Source organism: Panthera pardus, unplaced genomic scaffold (genome assembly GCF_024362965.1).
Source record: "Panthera pardus isolate Hobbes unplaced genomic scaffold, ASM2436296v1 HiC_scaffold_15, whole genome shotgun sequence".
In the NCBI taxonomy this organism is placed as follows: Eukaryota; Metazoa; Chordata; class Mammalia; order Carnivora; family Felidae; genus Panthera; species Panthera pardus.
Genome location: NW_026526710.1, coordinates 30,175,817 through 30,198,966, shown reverse-complemented (window position 1 = coordinate 30,198,966; position 23,150 = coordinate 30,175,817). Strand labels below are relative to the sequence as shown.

At 48.9% G+C, this 23,150-nt stretch overlaps 1 protein-coding gene across 1 annotated transcript in view; it reads left to right on the top strand.

The window, feature by feature from the left end:
• MTCL1 (microtubule crosslinking factor 1) overlaps nt 1–23,150 on the top strand; it is a 129,433-nt gene that overhangs the window by 104,782 nt on the left and 1,501 nt on the right. The window contains 4 exon segments of the mRNA XM_019418451.2: nt 3,737–3,991; nt 9,278–9,574; nt 11,057–11,088; nt 15,557–17,096. Coding sequence (XP_019273996.2) covers nt 3,737–3,991; nt 9,278–9,574; nt 11,057–11,088; nt 15,557–17,096 — 2,124 coding nt within the window.

The window sequence follows — 23,150 nt, the reverse complement described above, 5'->3', positions numbered from 1 at the left end:
TCCCATTCTGCACTGAACGAGGCGGGTACTTAGCCCCATCGAAGGATGGCCCAGCATGAAGTGGTGATCAGAACACGCTGACACAGTTCAGACAGGAACAAAGAAAATGCAGATTGTGGCTTAGTTATCTCTGGAAAAGGAAAACATGTGCATTCCTTTAGATTTCTCCAAATACTGAAAAGAGCTTGTAGACCTTCCACTACGTGCCCTGGAGGTCTGATCAGTTTCCGTGTCCTTATCTCCCCTGGAGGAAATGGAGGCCCAGAGGAAGTGTCGGGTCTCAGATCATGGAGCCTTCAGTGCTCAGAGAACAGGGTCCTGCCTGCACCCTCCCAACAGAGCAGAGACTCTTTGGAGATTTTAGACCAGGGCCATGGTTGTTAAGGTCAGACTTCTCCAGAAACATTCTTTTCTTAAGTGTTTTCTCCCTGGAAATCCTTAAAAGCAATGTCACCTCCTGCCCAGGGTCTGCTCGCTCAAGTTGTTTCTCCAGATCTCTTCCAGCCCCTTGATCATCATGGGAGGAAATCTGTGCATCTTTGATAATCTACTTTCTAGGCCCTATTTTGAGGCAAATCTTAAACTAATTAAAATTTTATATGAATTGGCCAAGTCATGAAAGACAAAGAAATTTTCCCAGAATGGAGACATCTTCCAAATGGCCTTGATAAGAGATGAAAGGGCCTGTCATGTCAAAAGCAAACAGCTTCCCTGGTACCCACAAGTTCAAATGCATTGCCAGCTGGCCCAAGGGAGCATCGCTATCAGGTTCATAGCCCTAGGTAGAGCAGAGACACAGCCTTCTCTGCAGAGGAAGCAGCAAAGCATAGCAAAACCAAAGCACCAGGCCAGGCTGGCGGAGCTGCTGACCCAGTTATGAATCCTGTCTACCTGCCCGGTAGGAGATTCTTACTAGATGCTCTGGTTTATCTGAGTGCACAGCCTGAAGCGTCCGCAGTGGAGGAAAAATGAGTAAGGATGCTCTTTAAGCCTATTTTAAAATATGTTTGTGGGGGAGAAAGCTAAATATTTTCAAAGATGTAAGTGTAGGTGTAGCTAAAGAAAGGAGGCCTAATCTTTGAGATGAGCCAATTTCAAAATATTTCATCTTTGTTTTAGAGAAACCTGGCATCCACCCACACGTGTGCTACACATAAAGCCTCTAGAAAAGTCAATAACACTGAGAAATAAAAATAGGACTTCAAACCTAGAAGCAAGGCGGTACTAGGTAAAGATTCATCTTCCGCCCAAATCGTTGAAGAAGTTTCTGACACATTTGCAGCCCAGGAAGCAGTGAATGCAGGCCGAGGATGGTTCACTTATAATCCCCCCATCTTTACTCTCTTCTACTTAAAAGCAAAACAAGTGAATTCTATCAAAAGTTAAGTATTTTCTCTCCGTGAAGGCCATGTGGTGTCAATGCCCAAGTCTGTGATTCCTTCACTTAACTCCCAACTCAGACCTTGTTCTAGATGCCATCAAATAAGATGTTTCTTGAAGGGGCTGTCAGTGCAGTGGGAGACCCAGACAAGGGCGGCAATTTGTAATAGTGTGATAAGTGTCCCATGAGGCCTATATGCAGTGCTGCCGGGGGGGGGGGGGGGGGGCGGATGCAGAGCCCACACCTCAGCCTGAGGTTTCAGGGAGGGGGTGTTCATGAAAGTGCTGCTGCTTAGCATGAGTCTCGGAAGATGAATAAGAGTGGGTACATGGGAAAAGAGAGAAAGGATGTTTCAGACAAAAAAAGGCACAGTGAAGAAAGGAGCATAGTACATCTGAGGAGCTGCACCTAGTCAGGTTATGAGGGAGAGGAAGAATGTGCAAAAGATTGAAACAGAAATCCAGACTGTATCACGGAAGTAAAGCATTTTGGATTTACCTTTGCCAAAGATTGTCCCGACTTCAAGGAGGAGGATGGATTAGAAGCCCAGTAGAATTGAATAGAGTAACATGGTTCCATCCATAAAATCCGGGGGTCTGCCGAACTGGAATGGGGAAAACATTCACTAATCTTTTGCTAAAATGTATCATGTTCTGCAGCAACAGTAAACTTCCAGTTCCTTCCTCCTGTCCTCTGCTGTTGTTGCCCCAGTTTACTTCTACACGTTCTGTAAACACACATCACGTTGCAACTGTTTTTGCTTTAGGCACTCAGTAATACTTTAAAGCAATTAAGGGGCGCCTGGGTGGCTCAGTCGGTTAAGCGTCCGACTTCAGCTCAGGTCATGATCTCACAGTTTGTGAGTTCGAGCCCCGCGTCGGGCTCTGTGCTGACAGCTCGGAGCCTGGAGCCTGCTTGGAATTCTGTGTCTCATTCTCTCTCTGCCCCTACCCCACTTGTGTTCTGTCTCTCTCTCTCTGTCTCTCAAAAATAAATAAATAGATAAATAAATAAATAAATAAATAAATAAACAAATTTTTAAAAAGGGGAACATGAGTTTGGGAGCACCTGGGTGGCTCAGTCGGTTGAGCATCCGACTTCGGCTCGGGTCATGATCTCACGGTTCGTGGGCTTTGCACTGACAGCATGGAGCCTGCTTCAGATTCTGTCTCCCTCTCTTTCTGCCCCTCCTCCACTCGTGCTCTCTCTCTCTCTCTCTCTCTGTCTCTCTCTCTCTCAAAAATAAACATTTAAAAAATGTTTTTAAATAGGGGAAACGTGAGTTTTTATTTGTACTTCTGTCATTTCCAGTGTTCTTCATTTTTTGTGTGTATAAGTAAGAGTGTCTCTTAGTATCATAATCCTTCTGCCTGAAAACTTCCTCCATCATTTCTTGAAATACAGGTCTGCTGGCAATGATTTTTTTTTATTTTAATTTGTTTAAAAAGCATCTTTGCTTTAGTTTTGAAAGATATTGTTGCTGAGCATTGAAGTCTGTCGAGGTTGACCCTTTCCCCCTTCAGTCCTTTAAAGATGTTGTTCCATCATCCTCTGACTCAAATAGTTTCAGAGGAGAGGTCAGCTGTCATTCGTGTCTGTGTACCTCTGGGTGTGGTATGTTTTTCTGTCTGCCTCCAAGGTTTCCTGTTTGGTGTTGAGCAGTCTGAATATGATATGTCTAGATGGAAGTTTGTTTTTTTGTTTTTTGGTTTTTTTTTTTAATGTTCATTTAGTTTGAGGGAGTGAGATAGTGCGAGCAGGGGGAGGGGCAGAGAGGGAGGGAGACACAGAATCCGAAACAGGCTCCAGGCTCCGAGCTGTCAGCACAGAGCCCGACACGGGGCTCAAACTCACGAACGGTGAGATCGTGACCCGAGCTGAAGCCGGATGCTCAACCGACTGAGCCACCCAGGCGCCCCTGGATGGAAGTTTCTTTGACTGTTTGTTTTTGGTATTTAATCTCATGGCTGTTTAACGGATATTTATTGTGAACTGGTAGGTCCCACTGCTACTCCATCACCAGTGTCCATACAGGGGCCGAGGACTTAGGGACACGTACCTGCCCTCCAGGAACTCTGCAGAAGGAAGACAAGATAGGGTGGTAACCGAGTCAGGAAGTGGAGCTGAGAAGCAGATGAGAGGAAGCTAAGCGGACTCACTGCTTTACATTCCGTGTGACTCTGTCCAATGCTCCTAACTAGGACTTTAAAACTGAAAATTGTTTTTTCCACGAGACTGGTCAGATCTGGGCTGAAACATGTCTCCAGGGACAATATGCAAACGTGCTGAGATGTTCTTCACCTGTTAATACAAGACTGGCCAGGGATTAAGGTCTAAGTCTTTTCTCCTTCCCAGCTGGAAGAGAAGACGGAGAAGAACTTGGGAGAACCAGGCTCTCCCGCCGACAGCAAAGGGGCCTTCAAGAAGGAGAGGGAGACGCACCAGAAGCTCCTCGCCGACAGTCACGGCCTGGTTATGGACCTGCGCTGGCAGATCCATCACAGCGAGAAGAACTGGAACCGGGAGAAGGTGGAGCTTCTCGACCGTCTAGACCGAGACCGGCAGGAGTGGGAGCGGCAGAAGAAGGAGCTCTTGTGGAGAATAGAACAGGTAAGGGAGCACGAACAGGGAAGAGGGTACAGACAACTAAACTGACCTGGAAATCGGAGCACTTAGGGGAAAAAATAGATGAGCCTACTGTGAGGTCCTTACTACATCAGGATGTTCCACGGGCTTCCAAAGGAAGAGGAAAAAATAGCAGAATTTCTAGTGTGGGAGATCCAGACCGGGCCCTGCTAGTACACAGATCTCATCGCAAAGCTTGTGGGTAACTTCCTTGTGTGTATACGTGTGGGAGGTCTGTGGTCAGGGCTTGGGGGGGGGGGGGGGTGGGTGGCATTTTAAAAGAAGTTAAAGACTGAACTTGAAAGATGAGGTTATTTCAGGTCTTATTAGGTGATTCCTGCAAGATGCAAACTACCTTTGAAGTTGGCCACTAAAGATGTGGTCACAGTCACGGCTCCAACTTGAATGGAATTGCTGTCCATTAGGAAAGAAATTGCTGAATCAAGTTGGAAATCAGGCTGTTTGCACCTGCTGTGGATCTTGCTGAGCTGTGATTAGGTAGGACCGTAGTCGGAGAGGGAGCTGGTAGTTCATTGCCTTCAGCTAAACAAATGATTCCAACACCCAGATGAATTCAGCGGGGGATGGGGAGTTGTTTTTCTACCTTCCAGATAATAGAAAATAAGTCTACATTGCGTCAGACTTAGGACGGTTTGCATAGTTGGGGTCATGCCTGAGTGATGCACAAATTAAATTTTCTCATTAAACTGATGAAGGCTTGGAATTCTTCCCTGGATGGAGTTTTACATAGCGTATGTGTATTTTTTTATTTATTCCAGCCAGGCACACTTATAAATTTATGAAGCCTCAAGGAAACGTATTAATCAATAGGAAACCAAGTTCAGGAAAAATAACATTACTCTATTACAAATAGCCATACTGCTGGCATTTATGTGGGAGCCTTTTGAAAACTGTGCTGTATCATTCCAAGATGTGGTACCTGTGTTATGCAGGTGCAATGGCCAGGGTTAGTTTCTGTATACTGTCTGGGAGAGAGAGAAGGTGAACGAGCTAAAAAAAGAAAAAAAAAAGCCAGGAGCCCCTGGCTCAGAAAGCGTTGAGAAGAGGGGCACCTTGGTGGCTCAGTCTGTTGAGCACCTGACTTCGGCTCAGGTCATTATCTCATGGTTTGTGGGTTCAGCCCCCGAGTCGGGCTCTGTGCTGATAGCTCAGGGCCTGGAGCCTGCTACGGATTCTGTGTCTCCCTCTCTCTCTGTCCCTCCCCCACTTGCACTCTGTCTCTCTCTATCTCAAAAATAAATAAAAATATTTTTAAAAAAATTTTAAAAAAGCGTTGAGAAGAAAGCACAGTGCAGATAAAAAGGAGCAACAGTTCCTCCCAGATCTGATTACTCACACAACCGAGCCACCATACTGATATCTGATGTGGCTCCTTTCAAAATTCCCCAAATTCTATCAAAGGAAAGGTGACCACTTCCTGTTTGGCCTAGAAATGCATCGTTTGAGAAGAATCTTCTGCATTAAATCCCCTGTGCGCCTGTGCTCTGCTGAATGGATCAGCTGTTAGGTAGAAGTGGCAAGAGCAAAAATAGCATGTATTCTTGCAAAACGGTCATTGATTTATCACATCCAGCTTCAGCTAACCAGGATCTCCGTAACTCCAGGCACCTTGTTACCGGAGAGGTTCCCTCTTGGCCTTCCCTCCAGGAGCACTCACTGTGTCCCACCTGTACCACAGTAAGGCTGTCAGGATCCCTGCCATGGCCCCTCTGGGGTCCCCTTTGGCTGTGAGCTATGGGCTCCTTGGTCTTTGCATTGCTGCTTTTTAGAAGTCACACCCTGGCTATCATTTAAACAAGCTGTTAGGGTTTTACTTGGGGGAAGGAAGAATTCCTAGTGAGGGAAAATATAGTAAGACATCTGATGATATTGAGCTTTTGAAGAGTTCGTGACCAGAGAAGTGCAGGTGCCCCATGTTAAGAAACTGTATTTTGAAAGATAAAAGCGGGCATGTGCTTGCTGAACCCCATTTCCGACTCATGTCCGCATTCCGTGTCGGGACCGCAGCAGTCCTACCAAGCCGACAGCCTCAGAACTTCAGTCCTCAAGGTTAACGTCTCTGAACGTAATGGATTCAAGACACATGGGTTCCAGGCAGTCATCTGTTCCTGAAATCTGTGTGGTGGCTCCCACCGGCTTTGTACAATGATCTCACTGCTGTTTTTAGAAGAGGATTTGTTGCCAGTGAATGATGCTTCAGATATGCGGTTGTGGCTTTCAAAAATAAATCTGGCCTTTTCCCACAAATAGTCAGCATTTTAAAAGACAATTTTATAAACCTTGGTACCCAATCCTGAAAATTAGATAAAGCAGTTATAGGCGTTCTCCGTAAAAGAGGAAAGTGACTGAAGTGTGTGTATGTGTGGAAGCTTTGTTTATCATTCATTGAATTTTTAGCCCCGCATTCCATAGATAAACAAGAAATAGAAGTGAACATTCTTCATAACGTATGCTCTTGACATTTGACTACTTGGTGAGCCACGTAACCTTGACTGTGATCACCCTAACACAGTTGGTGAAGGAAGTGACACTAAATCCATTTTCCACTTTGAGAACACATGCTTCATACTCGTCCGGTGTCGTTAAATTCCGACATAATTTCTGGGCCACATGAGGCATTTTATATGATGGATGACTGTGGGAATGTGGTTAAGGTCATATAACACATATCATCTATCTTATCAACGTCTCTTGTACCGGTCCAGATTTGACTGGGTGATAGTTAACTTTTATGGAGTCACACTACATTTCTCCTTAGAATTAAGTTCCCAGTTAACACGCAGATGATATAGGACCCGCCGCTGTACTAAAGACCTAAAAGAAGGACCCTGTGTCGTTCCGTTCTCCTTCCAGTAACTTCCTTAAATCAGCCGCTTCTACACCCTGAAAGGCCATTCTTTTAAAACCTGCTCACAAAGTGACCTTTTTTTTCCTTTGACCGTTTGGGTAAGGTGACACCTTTGAAGGTTTATTGTTTCCTGTATTACTTGAAATGCAAAGCTTTTCCGTTTTCTATTTGCACTAAAAGTTGTCCTGCTGCAGGATTCTAAGTACAGTAGGTGCTGATGGCTCGTTTGAAATGACTCTCCTAGGAAACCCGATCCTTTTAAGGACCCATTATTCTATTACAACACCCCAGAGGCATCTTACAGCAGATACCTCCAGCTAAACCCATTCCAGTTCATTTTTAGGAAACCTAACACTTCCCAGCTTTAGTATACATTGCTTCTGGCCGCCTGGGTTTATTTTTGAATTCCCACTTTGCTGAGTTAGAATGTGCTGGTTCAGAGCTCTCCTCCTTAGTCATTCTTTCCTCCCCTTCACACACACCCGCGGAGCACATTTACAGCTTCGAATGTGATTCTTGTGTTTTAATTCTCACCCAGAATAGCTTAGGGATGATCACGTGTTGAAACTCAATTGCGCTGACATGCGTTAGATGAATAAAAAAAAGCTTTCCTTTTTTGTTGTTTTGTTTGTTTGTTTGTTTGTTTTTTGGTTTTGGGGTTTTTTTTGTTTTTGGGTTTTGGGGTTTTTTTGTTTTTGTTTTTTGTTTTTAAAGAAAACATTAGCATCTTTAAGAGAACTGAGAAGAATTGTGTCTTAGGGTTGAGAGCACAGGGGCGTAGCTGAAACCCAGAGCGATTGGCTTGTTGGCTAATTCAGCTGTGACCCGGCGTCAGACTCTTAACATTTAAGCTCTGGCTACTTGCATCTCCATCTTTCTCAGAAACTGAAGATAATCCACCGCTTCAGAAATTACTAAAAATGAGGAAGAGTCCCCTTGTCCCCATTCTCAAACGTTGACTTTGTTCCTGACGATGCAGAAGCCACACATACCTCCTGCTCATGGATGAAGGCTTCAGTGAGGACCCAGAGGTGTAGCTGGTGAAATGGGCTGTTAAAAAAAAAAAAAAAATTAATGCTTCCAAGGGAGTTTTGGAACTTCTTGGCACCCTACTTGAGGACTGGAAATCTTTCTTCTTTGGAAAATCCAAATGTCACTTTCACCCTTCAGATAGTTTTCTTATTCAGAACAGCAGCCAACGTGGTAAGAGCGTGTGAGCAGGTCACCCAGTAAGGACCCCGGCGGAGACACGTAGGTGGAAATATCCTCAGGCCTCAGTTACGCTTTCTGTACCTGTTTTGAAAGGAAGGCGGTGAGGAAAGCTCCAGAGAGTCCGGGGGGAGCCGTCCATTAGGGCTTCTCCAGGGAGTGAGCACCATTTCTGCACACCATTTCTCTGCCTGTCACTGTGAGTTCACATTGACTCCCTTCCTAAGTGGCTCCAGGTTGTTAGTTCTAATGCCGTAAATAGGCAAGACGTGTATCAGTGCACCCAGGCCCGAGCGAGGTCAGTGGTGGTCATCTTACTGACAAGCATTGAGTTGCCCAATGGGCCTGGCCCCTGGTGGGCTCGCCTTTCTTGTGGCCCCTCCACAGCAGGAAGCCGTGCTGTCCCCATTTTACAGATGACGACACTGAGCTGAGGAAACCAGCAAGGCACAGGACAATGGCTCCAACTCAGACCTCCCTAACTCCAGGGGTTCCCGAGTTTCTCAAGTCAGGCAAAAAAAAAAAAAAAAAGGATGGCTCTAAAGTATGTGGCATATTTTTCTTGTTTTCAGTCAGATCTGATCTTTAATCGACTTTATAGCTAAGCTTTAACCCTCTCAAGCAAAGTGGAAGTTACTTTTGACACCCAGTGGTTACAACCCAGTTCGATCACTTAGGTTACATAGGGGACCCATCCTAAATGACAGTATTATAATTAGGAAACCTGCTGGTTAGGAAAATCAAATTCACCCTCAGAAATTTGCTGCCACTGATGGTTTTCCATTGAGTGTGCCTTAAGTTCTGAAGGTATAAAGGGAGTTCTAAATATGTCACTTAACAGTGTTCAATTTTTTAAATAAATGTATAATTTCCTGTGAGCAGTTCGCCAAGTTATATCCAGTACTCCAAGTTACACATAGGAATATATATATTCTCGTCAGAAGGAGTTGGCTTGTGTGTATAGTTAATGCAGATTTTCCAGTCGGATAAAATTGTGATTTTTTTTTTTAAATAAAAGCATCTGTAATGTCGTGTTACTTTTGGAATTAAGGTCAGACCTTTAAGAACATATACTTCTCATAGTCTTTCCAGTGGCCCCAAATGTAATTCCAAACTGGGGAGAAGCAGTGGTCTTAGGGAGAGCAACAGAGGGAAAGGTGAGGCTAACTGCTTTCATTTTTAAAACGCTCAAGTTGCAGAAAGAAAACAGCCCCCGGAGAAGTGGCAGCTTCCTCTGTGATCCAAAAGAAGGCAACATCCGCCCCTTTGCCCACCCGGGAAGCCCCCGTATGCCCCGCCCCTTGGGGATGTGGCCCTGTGCAGACACAGACTCTACCCCATTTGAAGACCGGCCGCTGTCCAAGCTGAAGGAATCGGACAGGTGTTCAGCACGGGAAAATCTCTACTTGGACGCCTTGTCCCTGGATGACGAGCCAGAGGAGCCTCCGGCCCGCGGGCCCCAGCGGGAGTTCAGGAACTGCCTCCCCCAGGTCGGCTTGGGATTTGGGGTCCGGTTAACTGCTGCAGGACCCCGGGGGTTGTCAGGAAACCTGGCCGTGGGGTCTGCAGGCTCAAAGGCTTTGCACATCGCAGCCTCTGGGTTGAGTACACAGGAAACGTTCACAATACCAAGAGCTTGGCTTGGTAATCCTGACCCCAGGCTCCTAGCATGTGCTGTGTTCAGGTGCACTCTGCCACCGCGTCTCGGGTTTGAATGTGCAGGACTGGGTCCTCTGTGAATGAACGGTCTCCCACGTGAGCAGGTCCAGTGAAACACAGGAGGAGACAGTTCAATCTGGGAACTATAGGTCTTCAGCCTCTCTTTAAATCATAGCAGCCTTCTGATTCTAAACTTGCTGGTAGCAGTAAAATCTGTTCTAAAGAAAGCACTCACGTTGGGAACTAGTGAGTGTCACTAAACAATGACATACTATAAATTCTTGCTCTGTGCAAAGGGGAAGAAAAATCCAACACTTAGAAGCCATGCGTCAATTAGATCAGCAAATCTATGAGGTAAGCACTGGGCTGAAATTTCCCCGGTGCAGCATCAGGTTTTTCTGGTTACCCCTTTTCAAAACCTAGGTTTTAAAACCGGGTTTGATTTTAGGAATTAGTACTCGTGGGTCAGTTTAAGAGTTGCTGTACCTGTCATTGAACCTGTCCCAAACACTTAACAGACTTCAAAGAGTTCTCCTCAAGTAGTGTTGAAATGTGGGTCAGTTACACTTGAGTCAGGTGTCTGTGAGGTCAAGTACCTTCTCAGCGGTATGTAGCCAGGTGGCATGACATCACCAATATGCCACCCTGTTTGATCTATCAGCAACCCCCACAGTGCAGCCGCACAGCAGAGAGAAAGCAGACCAGGGTCAGGAGCCTGCCCTGTCCCAGCTCCAGAGTGACCGTGGCCCCACATTGATGGGTACAAAGTGGGAGTCGTTGTAAGTTCACCTCTCATTCCGAATGGCCATGCTCACAATCAAGAAAGTGCTCACGCCTAAGGAGGTTGCATCAACTTCTACAGTGAGGCTTAGCCCAAGGGACATCAGTCTCCTAACTTCCTCTCTTGGGGCCCGATCTTCCCTTCGCCCACCTCCTCCTCTCTCTCTCTCTCTCTCTCTCTCTCTCTCTCTCACACACACACACACACACACACACACACACACACACACATTCAGATGTATTCAGGTCATTACAAAAGCCAGCTTTGAAATTTACGTAGTTAGAAGTCCTTTGAGGAAGCGCAGAAGAGCCACTTCCTTCACGGTGAAGTTTAAAGCCAGTTTTTCTCACACACGCGGGCTCCTCCCTGGACTGCAGGAGCTCCAATCCCTCATCACCCTGTGGGTTCTGGTTTTATTGTCGTACCTCGAAGGGCTGGGGGGCAGTAGCTCTCCTGACCGAAATTTAGCACATCGAAGGTGCCTAGGCAGCCAGTATTAACTGATTCAGACGATCTTATTTCTTCTTTATAGGAAGAAGAAAATCACAAGGGAAATCTTCAAAGGTAAGTAAGCTTGATGAAAACAGTAGTTAGGCTACTGGAATGAAAACCTCTTGGTCTTAAAACTCTCTCTTGTCACTGCAGTCGTGATAACACGGTCTTCAAAATGACTTAAAGTAAGACTTCTGAATAACTAGTGGCTTTATTATTATTGATTTCATCAATATGGTTCTTTTCTATCATTCACCACGGAAAAGCCAGAGACATGCTGTACTTGTGTGGGCATTAGTGTCATGGTGAGAACGGTTACAGGTGTGTGTTGTGTATAGAAAGGAATGTTGTGTTCAGTGGGTTTGGAAAAGTCCACAGAAACCCCTCTCTTGTCATTTAGTCTGGAAAGCCTCCCTCTTGATGTGCTGTGAGACATTTTATATACCGTGCATTTAAAGCTCTCCCAGGAGGATTTATTAAGATACTTCCTGGCCGTTGGGGCGCCTGGGTGGCTCAGTTGGTTAAGCGTCCGACACTTGATCTCAGCTCAGGTCTTGATCTCAGGGTCATGAGTTCAGGCCCCTCATTATTGGGCTCTTTGCTGGGGGTGGAGCCTACTTAAAAAAAGAAAAAAGAAAAAAGATATTTCCCAACAGTGAACTTTGAAGTAAATACAAAGTAAGTGATGTTGGTGACGTTAGTTATGATATATTTTAGGTCATACAGGTGGTAGGATGTATCTGAAACAACACATCCAAGCAAAATTTGTTTATTTTTAAACATTAAAAATACACAACTGTGCGGAAAGTACAAAGATTTCCCGTACACAGCCCCCGCCCCCAGCCCCACACACGCGCTTTTTCTTTATAGATGAATACATGCTATTTCCACCACAGGAAACTTCTCCCCAGGGCAGTTCGCAGTTTCCAGATATCCTCATCCCTGGTTTTCCTGTAAACTTCGAGTCCATGAATTATTGCCTCCTTCGCATTTTGCCCTGTATCAGTTCATCCCAAACCATCCAAGACCACGGAGGTGCCTTTCTGTCCTTCAGGCTCTGTCTCGTCCGGTCATTCTCGGACAGTCCAGGGCCGCATTCGAGAGTGAGAGCCTGGTTTCACATGCACTCCTGCCTCTCACTGGCTCTGTGCCTTGGGGTGCGTTAGGTAACTGCCTTGTGCCTCAGTTTCCTCATCTGTAAACAGGAGGTGTTTCAATTTCTTTACAGCTTAAATGTGTTACTACACGGAAAGCAATGCCTGGCACAGACTTAAGAGTCACAAAGTTCAGCTACCTTCACAGAGCTCCTCCCTGCCCAGGAGCTCTTAGATTTTATCTTATTTTTTAAGTGTTTTTTTAAAAAATTTTTTAAGGTTTATTCATTTTTCAGAGAGGGAGAGAGCATGGGGTGGGGGGTAGGGACGGGGTGCAGAGAGACAAGGAGACACGGAATCCCAAGCAGGCTCCAGGCTCCGAGCTGTCAGCACAGAGCCCAACACAGGGCTTGAACGCACAGACCGTGAGATCATGACCTGAGCTGAAGTCGGATGCTTAACCGACTGAGCCACGTAGGTGCCCCTAAAAGTTTATTTTTTTTTTTAGTCATCTCTACACCCAACATGGGGCTTGAACTCGTGACCCCAAGATCAAGAGTCGCATGCTCTTCCTACTGAGCCAGCCAGGCTCCCCTCTTACTTTTTATCTCAATTGCTGTTGTTAATTTCAAAAGTCATGCATACTTGAAAAAGTTAACCTTAAAATTAAAACTTAAATAGCACAACACCAGAAATATTATTAAAACTTACACATCAAAATGTCCAAGGTAAGAAAGTCCATGTGTCCTCCCCGTCCTCCCCTTTTCCCTCTTGCTTCTAGCGGTTTTGTGTCTTCCCTCCATACTTTGTTCTGTGTGCCTTCACACACTGGCGTGTATTCCAGATGTGTTCTGGCTTTATATCTGCTTCACCTTGCCCTCTGTTAAGGCTGGTGCGGCCCCTTTCTCCAGCCACATCACCTCTGTTCCACGATATCCATCCAAACCCTTGAGGCACAAAGTCCCCACACAAGTGCCACTGACTTAAGTCTGAGAGTAGTTCCCTTATGGGCAGAAATTGGGGGCTAGACAAGCCATGTCCGAGAAACGCAGAAAGGATTGGGGTTTCAGTGCCTATAGAGTACTTCCGGACGGCAGTGAGAAGCATTCTAAAGCTCATTATTCAGCAGCTCCTTGACTTGGCCGGAGGCAAGAAGAGGGAAGTCACACTTACCGGAAAGCTTAATACCCCTAGTGATAAATCAACCCATCCCCTCTTGTTTCTTTTTAGTTTCAATGCTAGTTATAGCCAGCTTTCTGTTATTCACAGGGCCATGGGAGAGTTTATAGATGATTTCTCACACACACAAAAAATACCACCCACTTTTGTGTCTAGTGAGAAATAACAAGGTAGAAGACCTACTGCTATCATTTGTAGCCTGCTCTTTTACCCCAGGGTGGCGACCCCAAGAGCATGTGACCCCAGGGTGAGGGCAAAGCCACCCAGAGCTTTACATGTTCTGTGGGCCAGTCCTTGTGGTACATAGACCCCAACTCTGGCCTCACCATCATGCATGGATTTTGCAGTGGGGTGGCCCACGTACTCTCCACCTGGGACCCGTTGGGCAGCACCTGTGCTGGTCTAGAACCCTAGGGATTTAAACTTCTGTTCGTGGTGTGCAGATATGAGTATGTCCCATGAGAAAGTGGTCTAGCTGCAGAGGCAGTGAGTCTGCACACTTCTTCGCTCCCCTCTACCCCATCAGGAGGGATTTCCAACCAGGGGGTCCAGGCCTGAGCTGGCAGGCACAGCGAGTCCCAAGCCTCCTTCCTGGCCACCACTTCTTTGCCCTGGGGGGTGGGGGTAGGAGGTTGACAAGCTGCCTGAGCACTCTAGCAACCTCCTGTCTTAGCATTTTGGAATCCCCAGCACCTCATACAGGGCCTGCCCGGGCATACAGGTGGCGGTCGTTAAATTCATACCAAATAGAAATATACAGAACGAAAGCACTGATATATTGAGGCATCTACATCCAAATCCACATCGATCAGGCCGCACTTATCCCAAACTGGCTGTTCCTTTAACTCACCTGTCTTTACCCTCCTGGCGTGTGTCTGTGTGTCCGAGGGAGTCTTCCTCTTGTTCAGGAATACAGGAGGGAGCAAGAACAAAAAGTAGGCTTGGCCCTAACGGAGGGAGCAGACAGGGAAGGGACAACTGAACCCTGTTGGTGGATTTGGACAGGACCAGATGGAATTTCTGTTTGAAGCGGTATTTGCAAATTATGTGCACGTCTGTCCCACCTTCCACTTCCCTGCTTCCTTCCACATCTTCCGTTTGGCCTCTGCAGATTATGCTTGGTACAGTTGAGCCTTGAACAACACGGATGGAACTACACGGCTCCACTTAGTTGTGGATTTTTTCCAGTAAAGACAGTATACTACTGTAAATGTATTTTCTCTTCCACATGGTTTTCTTTTCTCTTTTTTTTAAAGTTTATTTACTTTTGAGAGAAAGAGAGAGAGAGACAGAGGCGTGAGCTGGGGTGGGGCAGAGAGAGGGAAACACAAAATCTGAAGCTCCAGGCTCGGAGCTGCCAGCACAGAGCCCGATGCGGGCTCGAACTCACAGATGGCGAGATCGTGACCTGAGCTGAAGTCAGACGCTTAACCGACTGAACCACCCAGGCGCCCCCTCATGGTTTTCTTAATACCATCTTCTCTTCTCTAGTTTCCTTTATTATAAGAATACAGCCTTTAATACATACACAAAATATGTGTTAATCAACTGTTTATCGAGAAGGCTTCCGTTCGACAGTAGGCTATCAGTACTTAGGTTTTGGGAAAGTCCAAAGTTATATGTGGGATGTTGACTGCGTGAGGGCCGGATCCCCTAACCTCCGTGTTGTTGCAGGGTCCCCCGTGCTTCCCAAGAAGCACATCCAGTAGAGGATGAGGCCGGTGGGTGAGCGGGACTTGGGATTATAGCTCTGATGTTGTGGTGTCCACCCCCTGCCCGTATGCCATTAGCTGGTGTGGGATCAGGATGGGTCTGTGTTCCTGTCCTACCACGAGCACCTGCCACAATGCCTAGAATTCTGGAAACTCCTGGTAGGTTAGGAATTGAAGGCACTCATCAGCCAGGTTTCCCTCTTCCTGTGGAGCATCCACAGGCCAAAATGAAACCATTCCAAAGTGGCTTTGGAGCTTAGCTCTGACTTCCCCGGAGCCCAGCCTCCCACTTGTTCCCATAGTATTTGAGGGTCGCCTGTATTAAATTCTGACTAACACAAGGCTTCCGGAACAACTCCAGAGCCACGAAGAGTCCGTTAAACATCCGCAGGGGGCAGCTCAGGAGAGCAGCTAGAAGGTGTCCCAGTCGTTCGGGTGGTGGAGACTGACGCACAACAGGCACCTGTCTGGTGGACAGGACGCGCGTGTCGCCTGTCGCGCGGGGTCAGGGGATGGCGGGTCAGCTGACGCCCTCTTCTCTCCCACTTTTCCCAGGGCTGTGTCCGTGTCCTCCATGTCCGAATTCCAGCGTCTGATGGACGTCTCTCCCTTCCTGCCGGAGAAGGGCCTGCCGGCTGCTGGCAGCAAGGAGGACGTCACCCCGCCCCTGTCTCCTGACGACCTGAAGTACATCGAGGAGTTCAACAGCAAGAGCTGGGACGAGAGGCCCCCGGAGCCCTGGGCAGACAGGACCGAGGGGGGGCGGGCAGGGGACGAGGCCGGCGCCGAGTCTTTCCCCGACTCCTCCTGGTACCTCACCACAAGCGTCACCATGACCACGGACACCATGACCAGCCCCGAGCACTGCCGGAAGCAGCCTCTGAGGAGCCACGTGTGCACCGAGCAGGCCGGGCTGCGGGTGCTGCATAGCCCACCCGCGGTCCGAAGGATGGACAGCATCGCGGTGGCAGGCGGCGAGGGCAAGGGCCGCTCGGAGCCCGAGGGCCCGTTTCCCACAAGCAGAGCCAGGGGGGGCACTGGAGACTCAAAGGGGGGCCCCTCAGAACATGTGCTTAGCAGGTGGCCTTGCGCCCCCTCCAGACACCCCCGAGACTACGTGGAGGGAGGGCTGCACCCCCTCGAGAGTGCCCTCTGCGCCCCCCTGGGTTTTGCGTCCCCCCTGCACGGCCTACAGATGTCCAAGAACATGAGTGATGACATGAAGGAGGTGGCCTTCTCCGTCAGGAACGCCATATGCTCTGGTCCCCCCAAGCCTCCTCTCAAGGACATGGCCTGCCAGACCAACGGGTCCCGGACGACAGGGACACAGACCGTCCAGACCATCAACATCGGCCTGCAGACCGAAGCCCTGCGTGGCAGCGCCATCACCAGCAGCCCCCACAAGTGTCTCACGCCAAAGGCGGGGGGTGGTGCCACGCCCGCGTCGTCTCCTTCCCGCGGCCTTAGGAGCAGGCAGGTGGCCCCTGCCATCGAGAAGGTGCAGGCTAAGTTCGAACGCACATGCTGTTCCCCCAAGTACGGGTCTCCCAAGCTGCAGAGGAAGCCCCTCCCCAAAGCTGAGCAGCCAAATAGCAGGACCTCCCTGGGGCTGGCCCAGAAAGGGTGCAGCGGGTCAGCCTGGGCCCGCTCCACCACTACAAGGGAGAGCCCCGTGCACACCGCCATCAACGATGGCCTCTCCAGCCTCTTCAACATCATCGACCACAGCCCCGTGGTGCAGGACCCCTTCCAGAAGGGGACGCGGGCCGGCAGTCGGTCTCGCTCAGCAGAACCTCGGCCCGAGCTGGGCCCAGGCCAGGACACCGGCCCCGATTCCCGGGGACGGTCCCCGAGCCCCATCGGGGCTGGCTCAGAGACGTGGAGGGAGGACGGGGGAGAGGGCACGCCCTTGAGGCAGGACTTATCCGCTCCCCCTGGCTACACACTCACCGAGAACGTAGCCCGGATCCTCCACAAGAAGCTGTTGGAGCATGCCTTAAAGGAGGAGAGGAGACAGGCCCCCCACGGGCCCCCAGGTCTTAACAGTGACAGCCACATGGGAGACACGGTCAAAGCTGAACCAGGGTCCATCGAGGTAATGAGGCTGAGTATTCCAACCCTCACCCTACTAGCTCTTCTGTTTAAATGTCAGGAAAACACATGTAAACCGGGGATTGTGCTAGGTCATCTGACTTCAAGAATCTTTGTCCATAACGGGCTCTTGTGAGCTCGCAAGATACAGAGTTTATGGGAGACTGGAATAGGCAGAAACACAGGCCCCGAGCCACTTCTAAAGAAAAGTTCTTATTATTGTCCTCAGCGATCTTCTGAGGACAGTAAAATGAACTTCTCTTAAAGACACAGCTCAGGCTTTGATTCAGGTTCTCTCGCCTGGTCTAAGTGATGGATGCTCATCTGTCCATCTGGGCTTTTCACGGGGTGGAGCGGGGGTGGGGGGGTTGTAATTCGCCCTCTTTCTCTGTGAATTTGTGTCCTAGAAATGTGTGTGTGTGAAGTGTGTGCTCCATCCAGATCTTTAGCCACGGTAACACAAGAGGTGTGCCAGAGCGGGTGTGGTGGCGTGGATGCTAGAACGTCCTTCAGCAGGAACGTATGAGAATGTCTGGGTTCCAGTGCTGGCTTCAGTACAGAATAGCAGTCCTCTGTGCCCCCCCAAATTCCGTACCCTCTGCAACCATGAATCTCCCTAGCAGTAACCAGGTGAGACAGACAGATATGATCAAAATCCTGTCTTCAGACAATGTGATTGTTACTATTCCCCTTTGCCTCACTTATTATCGTCATGTTATATATGACCACACATAATGTCAGCTGTTACTATTATGCGATTATTATTACATCTCCCTTAACACTCACCAATCAGTCGACCTTGAATTTTGTTCTTTTTTAAAACATTTTTTTAATGTTTATTTATTTTTGAGAGAGACAGAGACAGAGCACAAGCATGGGAGGGGCAGAGAGAGGGGGAGACACAGAATCTGAAACAGGGTCCAGGCTCTGAGCTGTCGGCACAGAGCCCGACGCAGGGCTTGAACCCACAAACCGCGAGATCATGACCTGAGCTGAAGCCGGATACTTATCCTACTGAGCCACCCAGATGCCCCTGAGTTTTGTTCTTTTTTACTTAAGTTTATTTTATTTATTTTGAGAGAGAGAGTGTGTAGGGAGAGATGGCGGGAGAGGGGCAGAGGGAGAGAGAATCCCAAGCAGGCTTCACGCTCAGCGCAGAGCCCGACGTGGGGCGCAAACTCCCAAATTGTGAGATCATGACCTGAGCCAAAATCAAGAGTCAGACACTTACTGAGCCACCCAGGCACCCCTGAATTTTGTTCCGATGCGTGTCCACATATAGTACGTCCATACCAAACCACGTTAAAAAAAAAAAAAACAATCCTCATTTCCACCTCGTTTCCACTTCACGAATGAGCAAAACAAAACAAAACCTGACGGTGATGTTGGGACTGGAAGGGTGAGGGTGCCAGCCTCATGCCGTGAGGAAGCACGTGCTCTTCACCCTCAGTGAGACACTGTTCGGCCAGTGAGCCCACGTGCAGACTTGAGGGTGAGGCTCACTCACCACCAGCCTGGATGGACGGACTCCACAGCGTGCAATCCAGATACCCATACCCATTCTCCAAGCAAGGCAGCCCCTGCAGACGGCATGGGTCCGAGGGGAGAGAAATACGCTCCCTGGGCTACCCCACTGCTCTGCTGCCATAGCCCAGGCAGCCCTGGCTTCCCAGGCGAGGAGAAGGGGCAGGTGTATCTCCTGTATCGCCTACCGCCCCCCATTTCCCTCTGGGGGAGAAGGATGGTTCCCAGTCTAACCCACCAAGGAGTATTCAACCCAGAATGCAGAGTTTAAATCTGAGGTAGGTCAAACCATGTCAAATGGCCAGCGACCTACAGAAATGGCAATGTCTTTCATTCAACTTAATATTGATAGCATATCGGCCATGTTTCAAACATATGAGGCTCTGTGATAGTTGTTGTATTGGTAGTTGATAGTATTGACAAGAACAAATACCATGGTTGAGTGTTCTCGGGTGACAAATTGTGTCTGCTGCGGGCTTCTGTTAACCCCCATCCTTCCAGGGCCCTCAGGTAAGTGACTCTGACTCACTACTGCAGAGAGTTTATTTGTGGGAATGTCCTACCTTCTTAGGGCTCTGGAGGAATCAGTTGAAATTAGGCTCTGTCCCAGAGCATTAACTGGATATGTCTGCAGTGCCCAGTAATATTAGTAACTAGAAATTAATTTTTAAGAACCAAAAAGGGCTCTGAGTTGCAGTGAATGCTCCAAGCCGTCTATGATAATAGAAGGACAACTGCTTCATGGGTAAATCACAGTTCTAAGGCATGAAAATGGTTTTATCAGCACAGAGCTATGCCCGCCCCTTGCCCCTCTGGTCGTATACAAAGTTCCCATTTAGATTTTCTTCTCCCTGGCTGAGCTTGCTGCAAACAGGTGATTGGCCAATTGGTAGGGAGCACAGCACATTTTTGGGGATTCAGAACCTGTGTGGAACACTCACTGGCAGAGATTAAATGTTTGCAGGCTCTTTTCCCTTTTCGGTTGGAATTTTGCGTGTTCTAGATTCCAGTGGAATTAGTCCTTGTCTGAATTGACTTACTGTATTCGGCCCATTGAAACCCCTTTATGTAGTAAGTAGTTCCGGGCTTTCATTTCCAAATCACCAGGACTAATGCTGATTGCCAGCCTGCCCTGAGCACCCCGCTCTGTGGACCCTTCCCTGAATGTTCCCTCAGACGCCTGCACAAGGGAGGGGGAGGATGTGGGCATCCCCGGCCGGAGGCATGATGGGAAATCTCCCTGTCTTTTCTTGCTTCCACCCCATGTCTCCATTTTCCCTCTTTTTTTATTGATTTTTTAAACAGTTTTTTTTAATGTTGATTTATCTTTTGGGAGAGAAGGGGAGACAGACAGAGCGTGAGCAGGGGAAGGGCAAAAAGAGAGGGAGACACAGAATCCAAAGCAGGCTCCAGGCTCTAAGCTATCAGCACAGAGTCTGACGTTAGAGCTGTTAGATCATGACCTGAGCCGAAGTCGGACGCCCAACCGACTGAGCCACCCAGGCGCCTCTATTTGTCCTCTTTTTCCCTTGAAGCCATGGCTCCAGTTCTACCTTGCAGAGAAGCATTCTCTGTGAAGGAAAAGAATAATCTGGAAATGCAGTGCTGTTCTTCCCTCCCGTGTCTAGTGGAACATACCAGAGGAAATCTTCAGTGTGAGCAGCGGTCACGTGATCATTGTGACTAAAACAAACAGCCGTTAATGCTCTGTTTCGAATACACCAGTCGTGTGATTTCTCTCTCTCGGCACACCGACGGGTGTCTGAAATGCGGAAGGGCAAATCAGGGAAGAGCAGAAAGGAGGGAGAGGTCTGTTGCTGTTCCATGGTGAGGGTCCCTCTGCGCTCTGGACCGACTAGACCCATGCAGAGCGAGACGTGCGTAACCGGGCGTGCACCTGTCCGCTTCTGCAGCCCTCGCGTGTCTCCTCGTAGCCGTCCCTGGAACTGCCACTGGGCTTGTTGACTTGAAACCTTTACTGTTCTTCTTTTTTTAAAAAATACTTTCCAACCCACTTGCTTTTCTTTTCTTTTCTCTGTCTGTTCCGTCCAGAACCAAACTGTCTTACTAACTGCCCCCTGGGGACTCTAGCCCTGCCTGCCTCACGCCGTAAGTGCTTTCTACCTTCGCTGCACACCGTCTGGAAAGGTCACTTGTGTAACTCGGGGTTGGTATCTGACACTCAGAAGCAAGGCCAGATCATGCCAGGTAGATCTTCCCTGTCCGTAGAGCCCACCGCCTGCGCTGGCCTGGCGTTCATCTTCAGGGTCAGACTGGCAGGCGTAGACCTTCCCATTTGCTCACGAGTGCCGACTGCTCACCGTGCAGGACGGTTGCAGGGATGCTGCTGAGATTTCCGCTGTCCTGTGCAGTTTGCAGCCAGTATGCTTCCAGGGGTACAGGGATCCTGGCTGGAGAGGGCACTGTCTCCGTCACAGAGGCCTAGCCTGCGGGGGTCTGTGAGCCACGTATTTTCCCAGTCGGCCTGCATCTGCTCGCTGGTATTTTGCAGGCACACATACACCACCAGATGCCAAAACGAGGGGTGACCATAACGCGATGGGGCGTTTCCCTGTTTTTCTACAACCACCTCAGAAGGAATAAATCCAAACGTATCTTGTCCTTCCAGGTGGTCACCGTAGGTGACATAGCAAGCGCTCAATTAATATTTGTCGGATGACTCAACAACAAAAGCATCGCTTGCTCCAAAGAACAGTCTCACAGAGTTGCCTTCAGGGCCACTCGAGCGCTCGGACTGCTAAATCCAAAAGTGCAGCTGGCCCCCTCCAAGACTAAAAGCACGCTCCAAAGATAAAAGGTCACATCGCCCGTGGCAGGGGCCTCCCTGAGAAGGACAGGATCGTTTGCTTGCATGTGCTGGCGTGTTACGAAAGACAAAGTTCATTCCCCTGAACTCGTGGTCACACGTTTCTTCCTGTAGGGGCTTGCAACCAGATGCTAGTGAAGAAGTCGTGTCACGCCGTCTAATAAAAAGCCCTCCAGGCTGCAGGGGTGTTGGAAGAACCCTATAGCAGCAGCCACACCAGGATTCAACACGTGTAACACACCCAACGCTGCCCCCACGTGTAACACACCCAACACACTCCTACCCATACACAGCACACGACGCTCCTGTATACAAGATGCCACACGACGCACATATACACAGCATACGTCCATACACGTACAACACACACATACACAATGTGCACGCATATACAGCAGTACAACACAACACGCCTACACAACACGATGCCGCACATACAGCATACATACCCAATACGCTTAGACGCTAAACAACACACACAGTGCAAACAGTACGCAACACACACTCCCACACCCAACTCTTATAATGCGGGGAGCAGAGACACCAAAAGACAAATCAGTGGCAGATCTCCCAAGCCATGCATCCCCCCACCCCCACCCCCGTGCACAGGGCTGAGGTGAGGTGAGGACAGCTCACCCTGCCTAGTTTGCATTTCAGCTATTTCAGGCCGTTTCGTGGGCGAGGTCTTTCTGGTTGTCATGGCTCCCATCAGCACAGTGCTTTGCTAATCAAGGCTTCCCCATCCTGTCCTATAACACGTGCGGTCACAAAGAGGCAGGAAACGTCTAGGAGTGGTCTCCAAGGTTAACGCCATTTTCTGCCGAGCCCACAGGGAGGCAGGGACCACCTCACGCCATCGCTCTTCCAGAAGCACCAGGCCGGTGCTCCCCCTCCTCCTCACGTCGCCCATCCACATCGCCCACCAGTCTCTTCCCCACTGTCACTCCCCTGCTCCGCGGATTAACCTTCCTCATCCTGGCCTCTGCCCTTGCTTGTCGCATCTCTGTCACTCCTCCGACGCCTTTCCTGACCGGCTCTGAGAGTCTGTGTTCTCTTTCATTCTTCATCGCAGTGGTTTGCCATCTCAGCTTTTTCTTGTGTGAGTGTCACGGGGGCGGACGGGTTCCGCCCTGTGGGACTCACTGTCTCTGCACACCGCCACCGCCTTTCCGTGCGCCAGCATGTTCCAAGTTTGGGCACCCGTGTCTCCTGTCCTGCAGACTAGGGACAAGTAGCTCCATGTTCGTTAACACCAGAAAAGGAAGAGCAGCCCTGGAGAAGAAGTGGTATAGGGGGTTCGCACCATGGTTGGGCGTGTCCTGCAGGATCTGTTCTCCGAGGGCGTAGGATGCCTGTGACAGAAGCACAAGCACGCTCTGATGCCACTTTTTTAAGTGCTGCAGCAAGGAACAGCCATTAGAGACAACTAGACGGAAGTTAAAATTTCTGCCCGCAGCCTTTTTTGCCATGGGGGTTTGTTGAACCCACTGCCAGTCTATTGGGAATAAACACTAGCAGAGTTCACGTCGAGGTGAGTCTCGTTAACATAGCTGGATAAATCATCTGTCTCTTCATGGGCCTCCAACAGACCAAAGCACAGGGAGGCTGGCCTCTTAGGGCCAGGTCACTGTGGCTAATAAATCATTCGGGGGGTCCAAAACGATGGGGTCAGCTGGGTCAGGATATGACCAGGTGGCCTGTGGCTTT